At 48.5% G+C, this 21,042-nt stretch overlaps 1 protein-coding gene across 7 annotated transcripts in view; it reads left to right on the top strand.

Moving 5' to 3' along the window:
• KIAA0556 (KIAA0556 ortholog) overlaps nucleotides 1-21,042 on the top strand; it is a 234,488-nt gene that overhangs the window by 94,023 nt on the left and 119,423 nt on the right. For 4 of the 7 annotated variants that reach the window (XM_009196201.4, XM_017953265.3, XM_021931849.2 and 1 more), the window contains 2 exons: nucleotides 7,781-7,912; nucleotides 14,399-14,527. The exons of 1 other annotated variant lie outside the window; for it this stretch is intronic. In XM_009196201.4, the coding sequence (XP_009194465.2) occupies nucleotides 7,781-7,912; nucleotides 14,399-14,527 (261 nt within the window). The remainder of the gene's footprint in view (nucleotides 1-7,780; nucleotides 7,913-14,398; nucleotides 14,528-21,042) is intronic. 2 more of the 7 variants (XM_009196202.4, XM_003916709.5) reach the window with 2 other exon arrangements.

Genomic DNA, 21,042 nt, shown 5'->3' with positions numbered 1-21,042 from the left:
ATAATTGCCTAAACCCGGGAGGCAGAGGTTGCAGTGAGCTGAGATAGCGCCATTGCCCTCCAGCCTGGGCAACAGAGTGAGACTCTGTCTCAAAAAAAAGAAGAGAGAGAGGCCAGGGCTTTCCTTGAACATTAGAGCTCTCTTTCATGCTTTCAATGCAAATCCAAGGCTAGCAGAGTTGTTCATCCCGATTCTTGTTATCTAGGGTCCAGGAGCTCAAACGATGTAATGGCCTATTCTTCATCTCTCAACTCCCCTGTGCCCCATGTGGTAGCAAGACAGGCCACCAGCAGCTGCCCACTTAGGTTCCGCCGCTCTGCTACCACGTCTCTTCCGCGCCCCAGAACCAGTCACCCAATCACTGGGGGCCAGGGGAATCGCATACTCTGATTGGCTAGACCTGGGTCACATGCTCATCCACCCCTGGCGACGGCTCAGTGCCATGTGAACCTCTTGGGGCCCGGGCAGGAAGTGGGGAGCAAGACACCATCTCAAAAAGCAAAAATAGGGTGCTTTTACCAAACAGGGCTTTTACCAAACAGAGGGGAGTGTGTGCTGGACAGGCAGAAACAACGGCTTCCACAACAAAGCCCCGTCAATCTCCTGATATGCTATTGGAAATTGAATGTGCGTGCGTATAAATTACCTGGGATCTTGCTCAGATTCACATTCTGATTCCCAGGGCAAAGGAGGAGCCTGGAATTCTGCATTTCTCACAGATTCCCAGGAGATAACCAGTGCTGCTGGTCCGTGGACCACACTTAGAGTAGCAGGGCCCTAGTCCGGGCCCCCTTTCTCTGGACAAAGGACTAGAAACCCATGGGGAGGCCAGGCAACACCCCAGGCCCTGGCCAGTGCTGGTGAGTCAGGCAGCTATTCAGGCCTGGGCCCCGTCCCGTGGTCCCTTCTCCTTGTCCCCACTCAAGCCATCTCTTCCCCAGCTGGAAGGCCTCCTAGTATTTGGATGTTAATTGAGTAGTTTCTGGGGAGGAGGGAGGAGCGTTCTGGGAGGTATGGTGGAAAATTCAAATCAATGATGAACTTCAAAGCCTTTACAGCTTCATCTCAGTCGAGGCAGGAAGACCTCCAGGAATCTCCGGGCCTGGAAACGGTCGGTGTTGGTTATATGTTTGGGTAGTGCTTTCCTTCCACGGGCCCTAGCGCCGAGGCTAACGCATGTGCTAAGAGCGAGTTGATGGGGCCTGGGAGGAAGCTGCGCCATATGTGGAGCTGGAGCCCAGGGCAACATGGGACAGATGGTCAAGCCGAGGAGCGGAGAAAGTGGAAACAGCAGGGGCCACTGGGAGTCCGGAGGGGCATCTGCAAGCAACCTGTCTTCTATAGGAAGGCGGGGTCGTGCTGCACCCCGCCTCCTCCCTGTTCTCCCAGGGAGAATCCCTAGCTGCTTTTCTTCAGCCCTTTCCACCGTCTCTCTAAGATCTTTTCTTCAAATGGTCTGTAACTCAGCCCCTGCCTCCTTTTTTGTGTTAGATATGCTCGGGAAATTCCTCCTCTTTTTTTCTTTTTTTCTTTTCTTTTTGTTTTTCTTTTTCTTTTGTATTTTTTTGTTTTTTGTTTTTTCTTTTTGGTTTTTTTTTTTTTGAGATCTCGCTCTGTTGCCCAGGCTGGAATGAAGTGGTGTGATCTCGGCTCACCGCACCCTCTGCCTCCTGGGTTCAAGCGATTCTGCTACCTCAGCCTCCTGAGTAGCTGGGATTACAGATGTGTGCCACCATGCTGGCTAACTTTTTGCATTTTTAGTGGAGACAGGGTTTCGCCATGCTGGCCAGGCTGGTCTCAAACTCCTGGGGCCTCAGGTAGCCTGCCTGCCTCGGCTTCCCAAAGTTCTGGGATTACAGGTGTGAGCCACCGCACCCAGCCAGGGAAATTCTCTAATGCCTGTCCAAAGGCCACTGTAGCCCAGGCTGGACACATTGTTTCTTAATTTTTTTTTTTTTTTTTTTTTTGTAGAGACAAAGTCTCACCATGTTGCCCAGGCTGCTCTCAAAATCCTGTCCTCAAACAATCCTTCCGCCTCGGCCTTCCAAAGAGCTGGGATTAGAGGTGTGAGCCACCACACCCAGCCCAGGTAGGGCACATTTATTCTTCAACATGCCTGCTGGGGGCAGTACAGCATGGTGATTTAGAACAAGGGTTCATCCACAACTATAGCCCTTGGGCCAAATCTAGCCTCAGCCCGTATTTGTAAATAAAGTGTTATTGGAACACAGCCATGCCCATTTCTTTAGTCACTGCCCATGGCCGCTTTTGAGCTGCAGTAGGGTTGCTGAGTATCCTAACAGAGACCATATAGCTTGCAAAGTCTAAAATACTCTCTGGCCCCTTATAGGAAGTATCGGCCCATCTTTGGTTTAGTGTCAGGTCTGTGATTAGGCTGTGCAACTTCCTCGCTGTGTGGCCTTGGGCAAGTGGCCTACACCCTTGTGACTCAGTTTCCTCCTTGGGTTGCTTTGAGAACTAAATGAGCAGCCAGGCGCTGTGGCTCACGCCTGTAATCCCAACACTTTGGGAGGCCAAGGTGGGTGGATCACCTGAGGTCAGGAGTTTGAGACCAGCCTGTCCAACTTGGCAAAACCCTGTCTCTACTAAAAATACAAAAATTATCTGGGCCCAGTGGCGGGCATCTGTAATCCCAGCTACTCAGGAGGCTGAGGCAGGAGAATTGCTTGAACCCAGGAGGCAGAGGTTGCAGTGAGTCAAGATTGCCCCGCTGCACTCCAGGCTGGGTAACAGTTAGAGTGAGACTGTCTCAAAAAAAAAAAAGAAACTAAATGAGTGAATGCACCTGAGTGCTTGGAGTGGCACCCAGTGACATGGCACATAGTGTGAAAGCATTGATGGGGGAGCGGGGCATTGTGAACTTGGATCTGAAAGGAGTTCTGTCTAAACTACTAGAATCCGGTAGGTCAGTAAGACTCTGACATCATTTTCTTCATCATCTAGATAATCCTTAGGTTTACTAAACCTGCAGGGAATTGAATATTACAGGGGGCGAAGGATTCTAACTCCAGGGCTTCAAGGGAAATGCATGTCCTAATTACCACCAACACCACTCCCCCTTTTTCTTCTTTTTTATTTTTATTTTTTTGCTGCTTCTAGGACAGTTCTAGGAAATTGCTTTTTCTAGGGCCAATCTCTCCCTAGTTCATCTTCCAGAGACATAATCTTTTTTTTTTTTTTTTTTTTTTTTTTACAGAGTCTCACTCTGTTGCCCAGGCTGGAGTACAGTAGCAAGATCTCGGCTCACAGCAACCTCCACCTGCCAGGCTCAAGCGATTCTCCTGCCTCAGGCTCCCAAGTACCAGGGACTATAGGCACATACCACCACACCTGGCTAATTTTTGTATTTTTGGTAGATACAGGGTTTCACCATGTTGGCCAGGCTGGTCTCGAACTCCTAACCTCTAGTGATCCGCCCGCCTCAGCCTCCCAAAGTGCTGGGATTACAGGTGTGAACCACTGTGCCCGGCCAAAGACATAATCTTGATCATGCCTTCCCCAGCCCCTCCTAACTCCAGAGCCTTCTATGATAACAGCCCTAGTGGGCATCTGGCTGGGTGCCACCCCCATTCACAGGCTCCCACAGAGGGCTTCTCTCTCAATTTCCCCCTGCGTCATTTTTCTTTTAGTCACTTGTCCTTCTCTGAGCCCTTCTTTGCTCACTTTTTCTTTAGAGACAGGATCTCGCTTTGTCACCCAGGCTGTAGCATAGTGATGTGATCATAGCTCACTGCAGCCTCGAACTCCTGGGCTCAAGTGATCCTCTTGCCTTGGCCTCCCAAGTAGTTGGGACTACAGGCACGTATCACCACACCCGGATAATTTATCTATTTATTTTTTTAGCGATGAGGTCTCACTATATTGCCCAGATTGGTTTCAAACTCCAGGACTCAAGCAGTCCTCCCATCTCAGCCTCCCAAAGTGCTGGGATTACAGGCATGAGTCACCTTGCCCAGCCCCATTACCCTTGAGTACCCCTTATGTGAGTCTTAGAGTTCATGCACATACTCTGTATCCTGTTCTATCTTTCAGCAATAGGGCCAGGACAGGGTGAAGTAAGTAAGGCACCTGGAGCAGAATATTAAAGGAGGCCTCATGCTCAGATTTGTGCATGGGCGGGTCAGTGCCTGAGAGTGAGACCCCCTTCAATATCACACCCTGAGCACCTTGCTTCCCTCAAGCCAGCCCTGGCCCTGCTTACTGAGTCCAACACAATCAACTTTACCTCCAGCCTCAGAGCAGGTGGCAGTTTCTCTGGTTCACTACCAGAGGACATGGTTGGCTGGCTTTTGGGGGCTATGCCAAATGAAACATACACCTGAGAGGCAGTCTAGTGACCTGTGCAGAGTTGATGCCATGTAAATAGGTGTAGCCCTGAGGTGCTGTGTGCCAAAGCCCCAGCCGAGGGCTCACCTGCGTCGCTGCGTGTCATCTTTGTGGCAGCCCTCTAATGAAGATTCATGAGTGCCGTCTTAACAGATTTGGAAACCGGTGCTCAGGGAGGCTAGGTGACTTGCTCAAGGTCACACAGGGAGTAAGCATCAGAGTTCCAGGAATTGCGTAGCCTGCCTGAGTCTAGAACCCAGGCCCTTCACCACACAGGAGCCACAGTAACAGAAACACAAAAGTAACAAGTGGCCAGCGTGGGTTAGCAAGTGGGATGGAGTTGAGCTGCTTGCAACATAAACTAGAATACTGCAGCTTAGAGACCACAGCTGCTGTTTTCCTCACTTGTGAACAATGCATTTGGAGGCACGCTGGTGGCATGGGTGGGTGATGCCACCAGGAACCCAGCTCTTCTGTTGCACTGGGCCTTCTTTGGTGTGTGGCTTTCTTCCTCTTTCTCACGAGATAACTTCTGTGTTCCCAAACATCCCATCCACATTCCAGTCAGGAAGAAGGGTAGAAGGGTAAAGGGCAGAAGTCCTGTCTGCACTGAGTCTCTACTGATTACCAGGAAGACAGAGTTTTCTCTGAAGCTCTGCCTTGTAGACTCCTAACCACTAGCATTGCCACACCTGGATCTCATGGCCATCCCTAGCTGCAAAGGCCCCCAGCAATGTGACCATCTTAGTGGGGCACAGGGCCACCTCAGTAGAGTCAGGCAGCCGACAGATACTGGGTAGGCAGAGAGCATTGTCTCCAAAGCTAGTTAGGGTTTGGATGCATGGAACAGATTTGGGAGGATGGCATTCGGATTGGGAGAACAGCGTGAGCAGAGGCACAAAGGTGGGAGAGTTTAGGGTACAAGGGAGGGCCAAGACTGTCACAGATACCTTTATTCATCTTCACACTGGTTTAAGCAAAAAAGGAGAATATTTCAGTGGGGCTTGCTTCAGGTGCAGCTGGATCCAGGGGTTCTAAAACCCATCAGGACTCTGCTTCAGCCTCTCAGCTCTCTTTGCTCTTTGTTAGGGATAGGATGGTCCCCAGCAGCTCCTGATAGAAGTCCCTCTAGCTTCACATCCCGCAGGAAGAGAGCACCTCCTTCCCATGGCTCTAACAGGAATCCAGGGCTGTTCTCGTTGCTGCCTTAGGTCTGTTTCTATCCCTGAACTGGCTGGCCATAGTGTGTTGTGAGGGTGGAATGGGCAGATTGGCCAGGCCTGCCTCAAATCCCCACCATGGGGCCACATGTGGACTGAGAGTTGGGAGGAAATTGGGTCCCAGAGGAAAACAAGGGAGGTGTTTCCCGAAGGACACAGCCTGGAAGCTGGACTGATGGAGCTGCAGATCCAAAAGCCCCAGAAGCCCTTTTGTTTGGCCTAATTATCAGGTGTGTGGTTGTCTGTGCAGCAACCAGGGCAGGAAGGTGGGCTGTGGCCACATTGTAGGGAACCTTGCATGCCAGGTATATCAGTTAAAGTACAGGTTTGGCTGCTCCAGCAGGGAGACACAAATACCAGTGGCTTGAACAGCATGAAAGCTGTTGTCTCTGACACAACACTGCTTAGATGGGAGCACTCGCCCTGCTCCATGCGGTCACCGAGGAACGCCTGTTACTCTGACCATCCTCCAGATGTTGCTTTCCTTCCCCCAGCACCAGTCACCTCACTCCCACCTCCCCATTGCAGCTGGCAGGAGAAGCTGCAGGGCTTGGGGAGGCTGGTCTCTGCCCTTTAAGGAGACACCTGGAAGATGCAATTCACATCCCTCCCTCCCACCCACAGCTCGTGAGTCAGAATGTGTTCACGCGGTTCCTCTTAGCTGCAGGGGAGGCTGGGACTCCATATGCACATCTGGAACTCCAGGCAATAGAAGAACAGGAAAGTGGACATTGGAGGGGACTCTGTAATCGGCCACACTGATCACACAATGAGTTTCCTTCCCAAAGAACGATCCAAGGATTACTAGAAAAAAGAGAGGCCCCAGTCTGAAGTGTCCACAGTCCAGAAAGTTTGGGAAATGTCCCATACTGTATTTCATTTTAGGATATCTGCAGTGTGCATGTGTAGGCCAGGGTTTCCCAAACAAGTCTAATCACAAAGCCCCCCCTTTCTTTTATTTAAAGACAGGGTGTCACATTGTCATCCAGGCTAGAGTGCAGTAGTGCGATCTTGGCTCACTGCAGCCTCGAACTGCTGGGCTCAAGCGATCCTCCCACCTCAGCCTCTGGAGTAGCTAGGACTACAGGCACACACTACCAACCTGGCTAATTTTTTTTTTTTTTTTTTTGAAATGGAGTTTTGCTCTTGTTGCCCAGGCTGGAGTGCAATGGCGTGATCTCGGCTCACTGCAACCTCTGCCTCCCGGGTTCAAGCGATTCTCCTGCCTCAGCCTCCTGAGTAGCTGGGATTACAGGCAAGCGCCACCACACCCGACTAATTCTGTATTTTTAGTAGAGACGGGGTTTCTCCATCTTGATCAGGTTAGTCTCAAACTCCTGACCTCAGGTGATCCGCCCACATCAGCCATCCAAAGTGCTGGGATTACAGGTGTGAGGCACCAGGCCCTGCCACCTGGTTAATTTTTTAATTTTTTGTAGAGATGGGAGTCTCACTATGTTGCCTAGGCTGGGCTCCAACTCTTGGCCTCAAGTGATCCTCCTGCCTCGGCCTTCCAAAATCCTGAGATTACAGGCATGAGCTACCATGCCTTGACCACAAAGCCCTTTTTGAGAAGTTTAACACCTACTAAAAGTCTCCTGATAAAGAATTTCCAACTGGCTGGGCGTAGTGGCTCATGCTTGTAATCTCAGCAGTTGGGGAGGCCGAGGTAAGCAGATCACTTAAGGCCAAGCGTTCAACACCAGCCTGGCCAACGTGGCAAAACCCCGTCTCTACTAAAAATACAAAAATTCGCCGTGTGGTTGCCGTTGTCTGTCATTGCACCTACTCAGGAGGCTGAGGCAGGAGAATTACTTGAACCTGGCGGGTAGAGGTTGCAGAACCAAGACTGCACCATGGCACTCCAGCTTGCACAACAGAGTGAGAAGTAAAAAACCAAAAAGCAAAACAAACCAAAAAAACCCAGAATTTCCAACCAAAAAGTTATTTAAAAAAATTCTCCTGCACGTTCTTTGGATAGCAGGAAGCAGTAGACTGTTGAGCGAGGTCGCATGGCCATCCAGTGCTGGCCTGGATGAGAAGGAGGTCTGTGGCCCATGCCCATCGTGACACCACTGCTGTTGTGTGCAGGCACACCACCCTTGGTATCTAAGCCCGTAGATCCTGGCTGCACCTCTCCAGCGCCAGTCCCTGCCCCGCAGAGGAATAGACCTCATTCCACCTTATCTGAGACGGTCTGCATTTTTGTACAGAAATCTGTGCAGATCAGAACAGAAGCTGGCCCGCGGCTCCACATCGAACCTCCTGTGGACTATTCTGATGATTTTGAGCTGTGTGGGGATGTGACTGTCCAGGCAAACAACACTTCTGAGGATCGTCCGCAGGTAGGGATGACCTTGGCCTTGCGCTCGGGGCACCTGAAGGACGGTGAGGCTCGGTGCTGCAGTGGCCTCTCGGGGCACTTTCTGACGTTTATTTATTCTGTCCTTCACTCGCCACTGTGTTCCTTCACTCTTGCGTTCATTTCACACAGTTTGATGAGCAGACCTTGGGCTAGAGGTCAGCATTCAGAGGCATCCAGTGACCAGGGGTCGGTGAGGCCAGGGTCTGACCTCTAAGGGTCACTAGCACATAGTCCCTGTACAGCAAGAGAATGCAGAAGTTGGGGCAGAGCATGGTGCAGACAGAGGAGGGAGAGGATCCTGGAAGGCTTCCTAGAGGAAGTGACTTTTGTCTTGGGTCCTAAAAGCTGGGTAAGAGTTTGAGGGGCAAGTTGGTGAGGGCAGGCAGGAATTGCTGATGCTCAGCCTGTCCACCCATGTATACTTGCACCTGATGAATATTCCACATACCACCCCCAGGGCAGCAGGAGCCACAGGTTTAAAAGCCTAGAGGCCTACACAGCTTTAGCTTGGAGTCCATGTCGGTTTAGCAGCTTACAAAGTTGACAACAGGACATTTTACTCCCCTTCCTCAGATTGCCATTTCATTCCTGAAATCCTTTGAACTGCAAAAGTATATCCCAGTCCTTCCTTCCACAAGCATCTGTTAAGCACCTCTCACTGACCATCAGGCTGTGTCCTAGGCACCAGAGATTCAGAAATGAACAAAACTGAAGAGGTGCCTATACTTTTTTATTTTTGTATTATTTTTTTAAAGACGGAATTGTGCTCTGTCACCCAGGCTGGAGCGCACTGGTACGATCATAGCTCACTGCAGCCTTGAACTCCTGGGCTCAAGCCATCCTCTCACCCCAGCTTCCTGAGTAGCTGGGATTACAGGCATGGGCCGCACCCAGTGAGGTGCCTGTTTTTTTTTGTTTTTGTTTTTTTTTTTGAGACGGAGTCTTGCTCTGTCGCCCAGGCTGGAGTGCAGTGGCGCAATCTCGGCTCACTGCAAGCTCCGCCTCCCGGGTTCACGCCATTCTCCTGCCTCAGCCTCCCGAGTAGCTGGGACTACAGGCGCCCGCCACTGCGCCCGGCTAATTTTTTCTATTTTTAGTAGAGACAGAGTTTCACCATGGTCTCGATCTCCTGACCTTGTGATCCGCCCGCCTCGGCCTCCCAAAGTGCTGGGATTACAGGCGTGAGCCACCGCGCCCGGCCGAGGTGCCTGTTTTTAAGCAACTTATGTTCCAAAGGGGAGACAGACAATGAAGAAAAAGCGAGAAATAAATGATGAGATCCTTTCAGGTATCAATAAGTTCTCTGAAGAAAACAAGAGAAAGATGGGACAGCAAGATGCCGTGGGAGAGAAGGCAGTGTTAGCCAAGAGAGAGAGAGAAGGCAGGCCTCTTTCCAGCATGACATTTCAGTTGAAGCCTGATGGATTAGGAGTGACCTGGGGCCAGGCGCTGTGGCTCACGCCTGTAATCCCAGCACTTTGGGAGGCCAAGGTGGGCAGATCACCTGAGGTCAGGAGTTCAAGACCAGCCTGGCCAACATGTTGAAACCCCATCTCTACTTGTAATACAAAAATTAGCTGGGTGTGGTGGTGTGTGCCTATAATCCCAGCTGCTTGGGAGGCTGAGACAGGAGAATCACTTGGACCCGGGAGGCGGGGGTTGCAGTGAGCCAAGACTGCGCCACTGCATTCCAGCCTGGGCGATAGAGTGAAACTGTGTCAAAAAAAAAAAAAAAAAAAAAGGAGTGTCTCAGCAAGGACCAATGAGAAAGGCATTCCAGATAGAGGAAGCAGCAAGTGCAATAGCTTGAGGCCAGGCTTGTTCAAGGAGCAGGATGCAGGCACAGTGTGAACGAGGGGGATAAAGAACAAAGGAAAATTAGGTGCACTGGGGCAGAACAGACCTGGGCCAGGGTGGAAGTAGGAGTGGATAGTTGGGGTTTACTCCAAGGGCATTATTTTTATAAATAGAATGAGTAGATCATCTCCATAGTTATGTAGAAGCAAAATTATCCAGAGGTGGTAGGTCAAAGTCAAGTTGCTAAGCCAGACCCTGCCCTGTTTGCCAGAGCGGCGTTTGTTGAAGTCTGGGTCCCAGCTGCAGATTCAGTGACGTCACCACAAAGGCAGTCTTGCTTCTGCGTGTCACTTTTATGAAGTGAGAAGCACTCTTACAGGAGATGGGAATGCTGTCCAGGAAATGTTCCTCTGATTTTGGTTGCATGCTTGCGCTTCCTTATTTGCTGATAAAGGAAAGACAGATAAAGAGCAAGGATCACTTCGTTTCACATCCTGGTTGCAAAAAACCCCAGTATGTTGGAAATTTTTGTTTCCCTGAAACAGAACATAAAAGTCCTTTTCTATGGAACGATCCAACGACTTTGTTTCTCTGCCCAGTCCATTAAAGTGGGGTTAAACAGTAGGCAAAATTGTGGACTTTATTACCTTTAAAACTCAAATCCCAAACAACACAGACAATCTGCTTTTGAACCAAACCGCCCCCTGCTCAGGATCAGTCTGTGCAAAACAGCCATCAATTTCTCTTAATTGGGAGGCTGGTTTTTAGCCAAGCACAGTCTGTTACAGTCCCAGCCCCAGATGTGTGTGTGCCCTTCAAACAAGAGGCCGTGGTAGTTTGCCTTTGGTCAAGCATTGGGCACCTCTCATTAAATTAACATACAGCCCTTCCTTTGCGAGCTCCCAAGCTCCCTACAAGGCGAGGCAGCAGCATTAAGTCCCATTAGCATCCTTTTGTGCACGTGCTCCGCATAGGCATTCCTGCTGCTCCGCCAGCACTTAATTTTCTCCACTCTGAGTGCTTGATTATATTTCTCTCTCTTCTTTTTCCCCATCTTGAGGGGGCACTCCATAAGGCTTCACAGTCAATTTCCTCTTGGAGTTATTTTCCTGCAAAGTGAAAGAATAAAATGGCAATGCCAGTTTTCAGCAAAGGCAGAAGCCTTAAGAGATGCAATCTGAACAGGGGAAAAAAAGAGGCACGTGGCTAAGTATACTCAGCCACCTCACACCGTTTGCAAGCGCAGCCTGAAATGGAGCAAGAGGAAATGCATGTCCGCATGTGTACTTTTCATCTGACCTTCACTGTTGAAACACACCAGCCTCTCGCCTTTAATCACATCTTCCGTGAACTTCAATTTCATAGCTTCTCTGAGTTCACAGACTGGCTTGCTGCAGACATGTTCTGTTGCCCTCCACCTCGTTGACTTGTACATTGCTTTTAAAAGATGTGAATTACTAGCTGACATTTTAATTAATTAATTTATTTTTTTGAGACATTGTCTCACTCTGTCACCCAGGCTGGAGTGCAGTGGTGCGATCTCAGCTCACCGCAACCTCTGCCTCCTAGGTTCAAGCGATTCTTCTGCCTCAGCTTCCTGAGTAGTTGGGATTACAGGTGCTGACCACCACGCCTGGCTAATTTTTGCATTTTCAGTAGAGATGGGGTTTCACCATGTTGGCCAGACTGGTCTCGAACTCCTGACCTCAGGTGATTTGCCTGCCTCACCCGCCCAAAGTGCTGGGATTACAGGCATGAGCTACCACACCCAGGCAAGGGGTCCACATTCTTATACACCAACAGTGACCAGAGCTGAGGAACAGCTGTCCCCTTACTTAGATGTGTGTGCTCCAGTGTGCCACCATCCTGGGTACCATTCCAGACACTGAGGATAAGGCAGAAGATAAACAAGTGTATAATGTGTAAGGAGACAACAGGGCTGATAAGAAAAATAAAATAGGAAGGGGAAGAGAAAAATAGCTAGGGACTGCTATTTTATATGGAGGGTGCAGGGGCTCCCCTTGATGAGGTGATACTTAAGTAGAGGTGAGGTCAGAGAAGCAGCCACGGGTCAGTTGCACGGGGCTTGAGGGCAAAAATAAAGATATGGGATTCTCCTTAAGTTTGAGGGGAAACCATCATAGGGTTTAAACTGTTTTACATCTCTGGTGAAAGGAAGACACTGCTTTCCAGAGAGTTCCGCCAAAGTGCCAAGTCTTAGTTATGTTGGCTTTCCTGGGGACATGGCTGTACGCTGCAATGGATGATATGTTCGCCCTTTCAGTGGTATCGTCTCTGGCCAGGCGCCGTGGCTCACATCTGTAATGCCAGCTCTTCGGGAGGCGAAGGGTCGCTTAAGATCAGGGGTTTGAGACCAGCCTGACCAACATGGTGAAACCCCATCTCTACTAAAAATACAAAAATAAGCAGGCGTGGTGGCACACATCTGTAATCCCAGCTACTCAGGAGGCTGAGACAGGAGAATCACTTGAACCTAGGAGGCAGAAGTTACAGCAAATCAAGATTGAGCCACAGTACTCCAGCCTGGGGGACAGAGTGAAACTCCATCTCAAAAAAAAAAAAAAATTGTCTCCATTGATGTATCAGGAATGAAGCAAAGTGTGCATGTTAAAAAATTATGGTACTTATTTTCCTGATAATGCATAATTGATATAAAAAATTCAAATCCCACAAGGCTACCGTAAGCGATAATTATGCCACTGCACTCCAGCCTGGGTGACAGAGCAAGATCCCGTCTCTAAAAGGAAAAAAAATCAAATGATACAAAGAAAACAAAAGTCCTTTCATAATCCCACTGCCCCAGAGATAATTATTGTGAGTAGATGGGTAGATAACCATCTGGACTAAAAATAGCATATTTCATTATATCCAAGAAGAGATCATTGATCCAGAATATCCCGGACCTGTCTCGTTCCCAATGAGTGGTGTCTCCCACGTCTACTTACCTCTGAAGTCTCTGAGAGCATGATAGGTGACAGGAACACAGGGCCACCCTGACGCCTTCTGGAATGCCTTCTGAGCGTTCTTTCCACTGGGTGGATGATGGCATGGGGTGAGTCGGGTTTTTTTCCACAATAACAGTTCACTGTCTTTTTTTTTTTTTTTTAAGACGGAGTCTCGCGCTGTGTCACCCAGGCTGGAGTGCAGTGGCGCGATCTCGGCTCACCGCAAGCTCCGCCTCCCAGGTTCACGCCATTCTCCTGCCTCAGCCTCCGAGTAGCTGGGACTACAGGCGCCCGCCACCACGCCTGGCTAGTTTTTTGTATTTTTAGTAGAGACGGGGTTTCACCGTGTTAGCCAGGATGGTCTCGATCTCCTGACCTCGTGATCCACCCGCCTCGGCCTCCCAAAGTGCTGGGATTACAGGCTTGAGCCACCGCGCCCGGCAGTTCACTGTCTTAAAGTCATTGTTATTGCTGACATTTATAAACGACTAAAGGCCACCATCCTTGGCCAGCCCACCCCAACCCCACCCCCAGCCAGGCTCCGCAGCACATCCGTTCGGTCTTCCTTCATTCGTTCCAGTGATGAGACCTAGGGCAACTTCAATGCGTGGGGTTACCATAGCAGGAACTTAGGGCAGTTCCTGCGGTTTGGGGTTTCATATAAATGACCTCTGAGTGGGTGCCTTTTTAACATTTTTGGTGGTTATTTTCACATAAATAGGATTATACCGTCCATGCTATTTGATTATCCCACTTTTTTTTTTTTTTAAGACAAAGTCTCGCTCTGCCACCCAGGCTGGAGTGCAGTAGTACAATCACAGTTCACTGCAACCTCTACCTCCCGAGTTAAAGCAGTCATCCTGCGTCAGCCTCCCAGATAGCTGAGACAACAGGTGCTCACCACCACATCTAGCTAATTGTTGGGGGGTTTTTTGGTAGAGATAGGGTCTCATATCCCACTATGTTACCCTGGCTGGTCTTGAACTCCTGGGCTCAAGCAATCCTCCCGCCTCAGCCTCCCAAAGTTTCAGTTATTACAGGGCTAAGCCACCATGCCCAGCCCCATTTACTTACTTATTTGTTTATTTAAAGACGGAGTCTTGCTCTGTCGCCCTGGCTGGAGTGCAGTGGCGAGATCTCGGCTCACTGCATCCTCTGCCTCCTGGGTTCAAGCAATTATCCTGCCTTATCCTCCCACGTAGCTGGGACTATAGGCAGGCGCCACCACACCTGGCTAATTTTTGTATTTTTAGTAGAGATGGGATTTCACCATGTTGACCAGGCTAGTCTCGAACTCCTGACCTCAGGTGATCGGCCTGCCTCAGCCTCCCAAAGTGCTGGGATTACCGATGTGAGCCACTGTGCCCGGCCTCCCATTTTTTAAAAAACTCAACAACATACCTTGGCCATCTTTCTACACTGGTACTCACTCAACTGCCATACAGCTCCATGGGTTAGAGCACTGTTTTGGGAGTTGGTGGCCTGAGTTTGGATCCTGGTGCATTGACTGGCTGTGTGCCAGCAATGGTGTTGATGTAGCAGAAATGAGAGCGATCAGATCCACTTCAGGAGCAAGAGCAGAGGGTAATTCAGTGAGGAAAGGGATGGGAGGCAGGGAGACCAACAGAAGAGCGAGGCCCCAGCACGTCTTCAGGGACAGGAAGTTGCTTTTACCATGCCCAGTTCCCTGTGCTTATTCGTAGGATACCAAATCTCCCACCAGCACCAAGCCCTGTGGTTTTAACATCTCCCTTCTGAATGCATGTGGACATTCTGACCCTTCAAGCAGCGTGGACAAAGAAAGGATCCTCTTAACTATTCAGGATGTGATGGTAAGATCAGTTTTCAGCATCCTAACCCCTAAGGGCTGGGGATCTTTTCCATAGCCAAGCAGCTGTGCCTGCCATAAGATGGACTCCATGAGAGAATCTAAGCGAACCGCAGGGCAGGCACGGTGGCTCATGCCTGTAATCCCAGCACTTTGGGAGGCTGAGGCGGGAGGATGGCTTGGGCTCAGGAGTTAGAGACCAGCCTGGGAAACATAGCAAGACCTTGTCTCGACTAAAAGTTTAAAAAATTTGCTGGGTGTGATGGCGTGTGCCTGCAGTCCCAGCTACTTGAGAAACTGAGGCTGGAGGATCACTTGAGTCCAGGAATTCAAGGTTGCAGTGAGCTATGATTGTGCTATTGCACGTCTGCCTGGATGACAGAGAGAGAACCTGTCTCAAAACAAACATACAAACAAAACCTCTGGGCTGCTACCCCCTAGAATGGATATATATATTTTGTTTGTTTATTTGCTTGTTTAAAGAGATAGAATCTTGCTCTGTCTCCCGAGCTAGAATACAGTGGTGCAGTCATGGCTCACTGCAACTCCTGGGCTCAAGTGATCCTCCCACCTCAGCCTCCCAAGTAGCTGGGGTTATAGGTATGCGCCACCATGCCCAGCTAATTCCTTTTTTATTTTTTAAATTTTTCTTTCTTTGAGAGACAAGATCTTGCTTTATTGCCCAGGCTGGTTTCAAACTCCTGGGCTCAAGTGATCCTCCTGCCTCAACCTCCCACAGTGCTGCCATTACAGGCATGAGCCGCCGTGCCTGGCCAGATGTAAAACAGTCCACAAGAGCTTTGACTTAATGACGTTACTTTTAAATGATAATAAGAGCTCACATGAAATGAGCACTTACCGAGTGCCAAGCACCATGTTGAGCATGTAACATCCATGACCACATTAACCACGTGAGTTAAGTTCTAGGGATTTTCATTCCCATGTTATGGTTTGAGGAGACTGAGGAATAAAGAAATAATGTTGCTCACCCAGGCCTCAGGGAAGGCCCTGCTGGAAGCCCAGGCTCATGACTGCTTGTTCCTTACAGTTCACAGTCGCAGGCGGGGAATTGCACTCACCTGGTTTTGCTCAGAATGTGCCACAGTCTGTTGTGAATATTATTGATGTTATGCCTGGGAGCAAGGTGTTCAGAGGTGACCATCTATCAGTTATGCTTACTAATGTTTTAAACAATGATAGAGAGAAGCTCTCCTTAGCCAAATGTCTCCTCAGTGAATCCATAACTGAAAATGTGGTTGAAAAATGTTTTTCAAAAGCGAAATCCAATGAGGAAACAGCCAGACAAACCCAAATTGAGGGGGATACTCTACAATACAACTGGCCCGGAGTCTTCAAAAATGTCAGTGGCAGCCGGGTGCGGTAGCTGATACCTATCATCCCAGCACTTTAGGAGGCTGAGGTGGGAGGAATGCTTGAAGCCAGGAGTTCCAGACCAGCCTGGGCAACATAGGGAGACTCCATCTCTACAAATAATTAGCTGGGTATGGTGGTGCATGCCTATAGTCCCAGTTACTTGGGAGGCTGAGGTGAGAGGATCACTTGAGCCCGGGAGGTCGAGGCTGCAGTGAGCTATGATCATGGCACTCCAGCCTGGGCAACAGAATGAGACCCTGTCTCCAAAAAAAAAAAAAAGTCATTAGCATGAGAGACAAAGGGTGTTGTTTCAGATTAAAGGAGAGTAAAGAAATAACACAATAAGGCAGTGTGATGAGATCCTAGGGGTGTGAGGGAGAGGAATTGCTATATATAAGGAGAGTTTTGGAAAATGAATGAAATTTGAAATGAACTATATTATATTAGATAATATTGTATTGATGTTAAATTTTCTGAGTTTGACAGTTGCATTGTGGCCATGTAAGAGAGCGTCCTTGTTCTCTGGAGACGCATGCTGAAGTGTGCAGGCATGAGGGGCTATGCATAAATGGGTCAGGATCAAGAATATGTGTATACATATTGAGAAGGAGAAAGTGGGAGGGGAGAGGAGAGAAATGTGGCAAAATGTTAACAACTGGTAAATATATGTGAAGGGTATTTGGGTGTTCATTATACTAGCATGGTAAGTTTTCTGTAGGTTTTACATTTTTTCAAAATAGAAAAAGCTAGCACATTAAAGAGGAGAGGAGCTACTTCAGTAGAACTAAGCATCACCAAAGAAGAAATAGAGAAAAATGGCCTGGCACAGTGGCTCACACCTGTAATCCTAGCACATTGGGTGGATGAGGCTGGTGGATCACCAAGGTCAGGAGTTCAAGACCAGCCTGGCCAACATGGTAAAACCCCATCTCTACTAAAAATACAAAAGTTAGCCGGGTGTGGTGGTGTGTGCCTGTAATCCCAGCTACTTGGGAGGCTGAGGCAGGAGAATTGCTTGATCCCGGGAGTCGGAGGTTGCAGTAAGCTGAGATCATGCCACAGCACTCCAGCCTGGGTGACAGAGCAAGACTCCATCTCAGCGGGGGGAAAAAATCCAGCATAGTAGGATTGTATCAATGTAGTTTCCTAATTGTGATGTTATGCTGTAGTTATGCAAGGTATCACCATTGGGGGAAACTGGGTGAAGGGTACATGGGCTCCCTCTTTATTTTTCCTTACAAATGGCATGGGAAATCTATAATTAGCTCAACATAAAGAGTAAAAATTAAATAAAAACACCAATGCCCAGGTCTTACCACTCAGAGGATCTGATTCTGGATTTGGGCTCAGCCACTGTTCCCTTTTTTAAGGTCCTTATGTGCCTATAATTTGTTGCAATGTTTAAGAACCATAGTTGTAAGGAAAAGATAGAGCTGCAGTTCTCAAAGTTGGATATGCATAAGAATCGCTTAGGATATTTGTTTAAGATGCATATCTTAGGTCAGAACTTTTAAGCTAATAGAATTTGTAGATAGGAGGTAGCGCATTTTTAACAAAAGAACTCCCAGTGATTCTGAAGCAGAGGCCTGGAGATTAGAGCACACCTCCAATGGAAGGAACATCTTTTAAGATACTTTGGACTTTGTGGCTTAGATTTGAGGACTGTAAAAGAGGGACATTTAAAAAAATCAAAATTAAAAGCTCTTCTACATTGTACATAGCTAAGATGACCAACCAGTGAAAAAGCAACAAAAATACAGAGTTTCACCAAGGTCAGAAAGGTACAGGATGGAAGGTAGGGTCTGCCCTTCTCTTTGAAACCATATACTTCTGGAAACCTGGCGGGGAGACGATGTCCCTTAAAAAAATAACAGATGAAAGATACAGAAGCAGAATAGCTCCTAAAAATATCTCCTGTGCTATAGAGGAGTACATTTGTTTGTTTGTTGTTGTTGTTTGTTTGTTTGTTTTTTCAGAGTCTCGCTCTGCTGCCCAGGCTGGAGTGCGGTGGCATGATCTCAGTCACTGCAACTTCTGCCTTGTGGGTTAAGGCAATTCTCATGCCTCAGCCTCCCAAGTAGCTGGGATTATAGATGTGTGCCAGCACACCCGGCTAATTTTTTTTTTTGTATTTTTGTATTTTTAGTAGAGACGGGGTTTCACCATTTCGGCCAGGCTGGTCTCAAACTTCTAACCTTAGGTGATCCACCTGCCTCGGTCTCCCAAAGTGCTGGGATTACAGGCATGAGCTACCGTGCCTGGCCTGTGTGTCAATTTGTATCCAAAATATTAACCATTAATATCAAGAAGAGACTGAATTGTGTTCAGCATACTCTTTTAAGAAGACAAGGACGTATTCATATATTTTCAAAATATTTACATACAGAATAATTTGTTTAGGTGTTTTACTATTTGAAGGGGTAAATTTGACTGGGCTCAGTGGCTCATGCCTCTAATCCTGGTGCTTGGGAGGCTGAGGCAGGAGGATCACTTGAGGCCAGAAGTTGCAGACTAACCTAGGCAACATAGTGAGACCTCATCTCTATAAAAAAATTAAAATTAGCTGGGCATGCTAATGTGCACCTCTAGTCCCAGCTGCTCGGGAGGCTGAGGTGGGAAGATCACATGAGGCCAGGAGTTCGAGGCTCCACTAAGCCGTGATCACACCACTACACTCCAGCCTGGGGGACCGAGCACCACTCCAGCCTGGGGGACCGAGCACCACACTCCAGCCTGGGGGACCAAGCACCACACTCCAGCCTGGGGACCTAGCACCACACTCCAGCCTAGGGGACCGAGCACTACACTCCATACAACGGCCTGGGGACCGGTAACCACACTCCAGCCTGGGGACCGGCGCTACACTCCAGCCTGGGGACTCCAGCACCACCCATACACCCAGCCTGGGGACCGAAGCACCACACTCCAGCCTGGGGACCGGAAAGTGCCAAGCACTCCAGCCTGGGGGACCGAGCACTACACTCCATACACTCCAGCCTGGGGGACCGAGCACTACACTCCATACACTCCAGCCTGGGGGACCGAGCTACACTCCAGCCTGGGGACCAGCACCACACTCCAGCCTGGGGACCTACAATGCCCCAGCCTGGGACCGGTGACTTTTTGTGGTATACAAAAAGTGAAATTCTTTAGATCAATAGAAAATTAATTTTGCTTTGTTATTATATTAAGACAATACTATATTGTGAAAATAAAGATGCACCCATCCTGTTTGGTTTTTCTCACTTTGGTTACATTTCAAAATGTGGCTCAAACTTGAGAAAACACAATGCAGAGAAAATAGAGGCATGTAGGAGAGGCTTTCTGATTAGGTATGACTTGAAAAAATATGCTAAAATGCAGGATAAGGATAGAAATACACCGAGGAATGGGAAGGAGTGTGGCCAAATTGAGGGCTCAGATTCGTGACTAGAAGGGCCAGCTTCAGCTCACAGGCATGTTCTGTTGGTCGGCTTGGTGGTGCACCATGGTTATTGTTGCTGTTTGACCTGGACTTAGAAAACTTTTCTTCTGAGCACCCCCAGTTTGACCTGGTCCCCACTCCCTAGTCTACGACACTGTGGTTTATTTGATAGTTTATATTACATTACACCTCCTGAGGATGTCAGAGTTTGCGAGTCTTGTTTTTGGTAGGAGAAAGACCAAGTGACAGATTCCGCAAGCCTGGGAAGGTAGCTCGGGTTTTTCCATAAATTCTCTGTGGGGCCTTGGCTAAGTCACACTCCTCTGGAGCCCCCATTTCCTCCTTTAACAAGAAGGGGTGAATTAAATGTCTCCTGCCCCTGCCAGCTCTGAAATCATAAATCCTAGGTGCAGTTTATAAGAACTTCTGTTTCCATAGTACAAAATCCATGGATTGGCCGGCAGTGGCTCAAACCTGTAATCCCTGTAATCCCAGCACTTTGGGAAGATCACCTGAGGTCAGGAGTTAGAGACCAGCCTGGCCAACATGGTGAAATCCCATCTCTATTAAAAATACAAAAATTAGCCAGGCATGGTGGCACATGCCTGTAATCCCAGCTACTCGGGACGCTGAGGCAGGAGAATCACTTGAACCCAAGAGGGAGGTGGAGGTTGCAGGGAGCCAAGATTGTACCACTGCACTCCAGGCTTGGCAACAGAGTGAGATTCTATCTCAAAAAACAAAACAAAACAACAATAACAACAACAACAAATGAATGGATGGGAGTAGACGATACATAATAGTTTGTGGAGCTCTGGCTCGTATCAGTACTTTTTTGTTTTTTTAAGAGATGGGGTCTCACTACATTGCCCAGACTATAATGCAGTGGCTATTCGCAGGTGCGATTATAGTGTACTACAGCCTCAAACACCTGGCCCCAAGCCATCCCCCCAAGTAGCTCGGACTACAGGCACACACTACCACATCCAGCGATTGCTGTAGGTCTTTTGCAAGTTCGGTATTTAGGGCTTCAAACACCTTCCCCCATCCCGGATCTAAGCTTCATGATAGCAGACATGTACTCTGTCTCATTGCCTGCTGTGTCTCTGGTCCCTAGAAAAGTGCCTGGCATAGAGTTAGTCTGCAAATAAATCTTCATTGAGCAAGTGGATTGAATGATTGAATCAGTGAGTGAGTGGTATGGCTGTTGACTAGGCACCCTGGCCAGCCCACACAAGGAACTTCAGTCATCACATCACTGAGTTATGATTACAGTGACAATGTTTTCCAAGCTGTGAATCAGGACACATAATCTGACAAGGAATTTTTGTGTTGCTTGGGGTAGAAGAATCAGTTTGAGATGTAGTTTGGGTCCTGAAATACTGGGATTTCTGGCACATGTTCTTAATGTGAGAGAGTATTTTAAATCACCTGAGTGAGGCAGGTGGGTCAGTCGGGGCATGCAGGGAATGATGGGGATGGTAGCAGACAATCACAGTGGACTGTCATCATGTAGAAATATGGGCCTAGTGGTGCCAGGCTTTCTAGGTTTAAGAGAAGCCAGGTATCTGGGTTTCTGTGTTTCCTTGTTTTCTTTTCTTTTTTTTTTTTTTGAAACGGAGTCTAACTCTTTCGCCCAGGCTGGAGTGCAATGGCACGGTCTCGGCTCACTGCAACGTCTGCCTCCCAGGTTCAAGCGTATCTCCTTCCTCAGCCTCCCA

This window comes from Papio anubis, chromosome 18 (assembly GCF_008728515.1).
Source record: "Papio anubis isolate 15944 chromosome 18, Panubis1.0, whole genome shotgun sequence".
NCBI classification, from domain to species: domain Eukaryota; kingdom Metazoa; phylum Chordata; class Mammalia; order Primates; family Cercopithecidae; genus Papio; species Papio anubis.
This window is presented reverse-complemented; position numbering and strand designations above follow the sequence as displayed.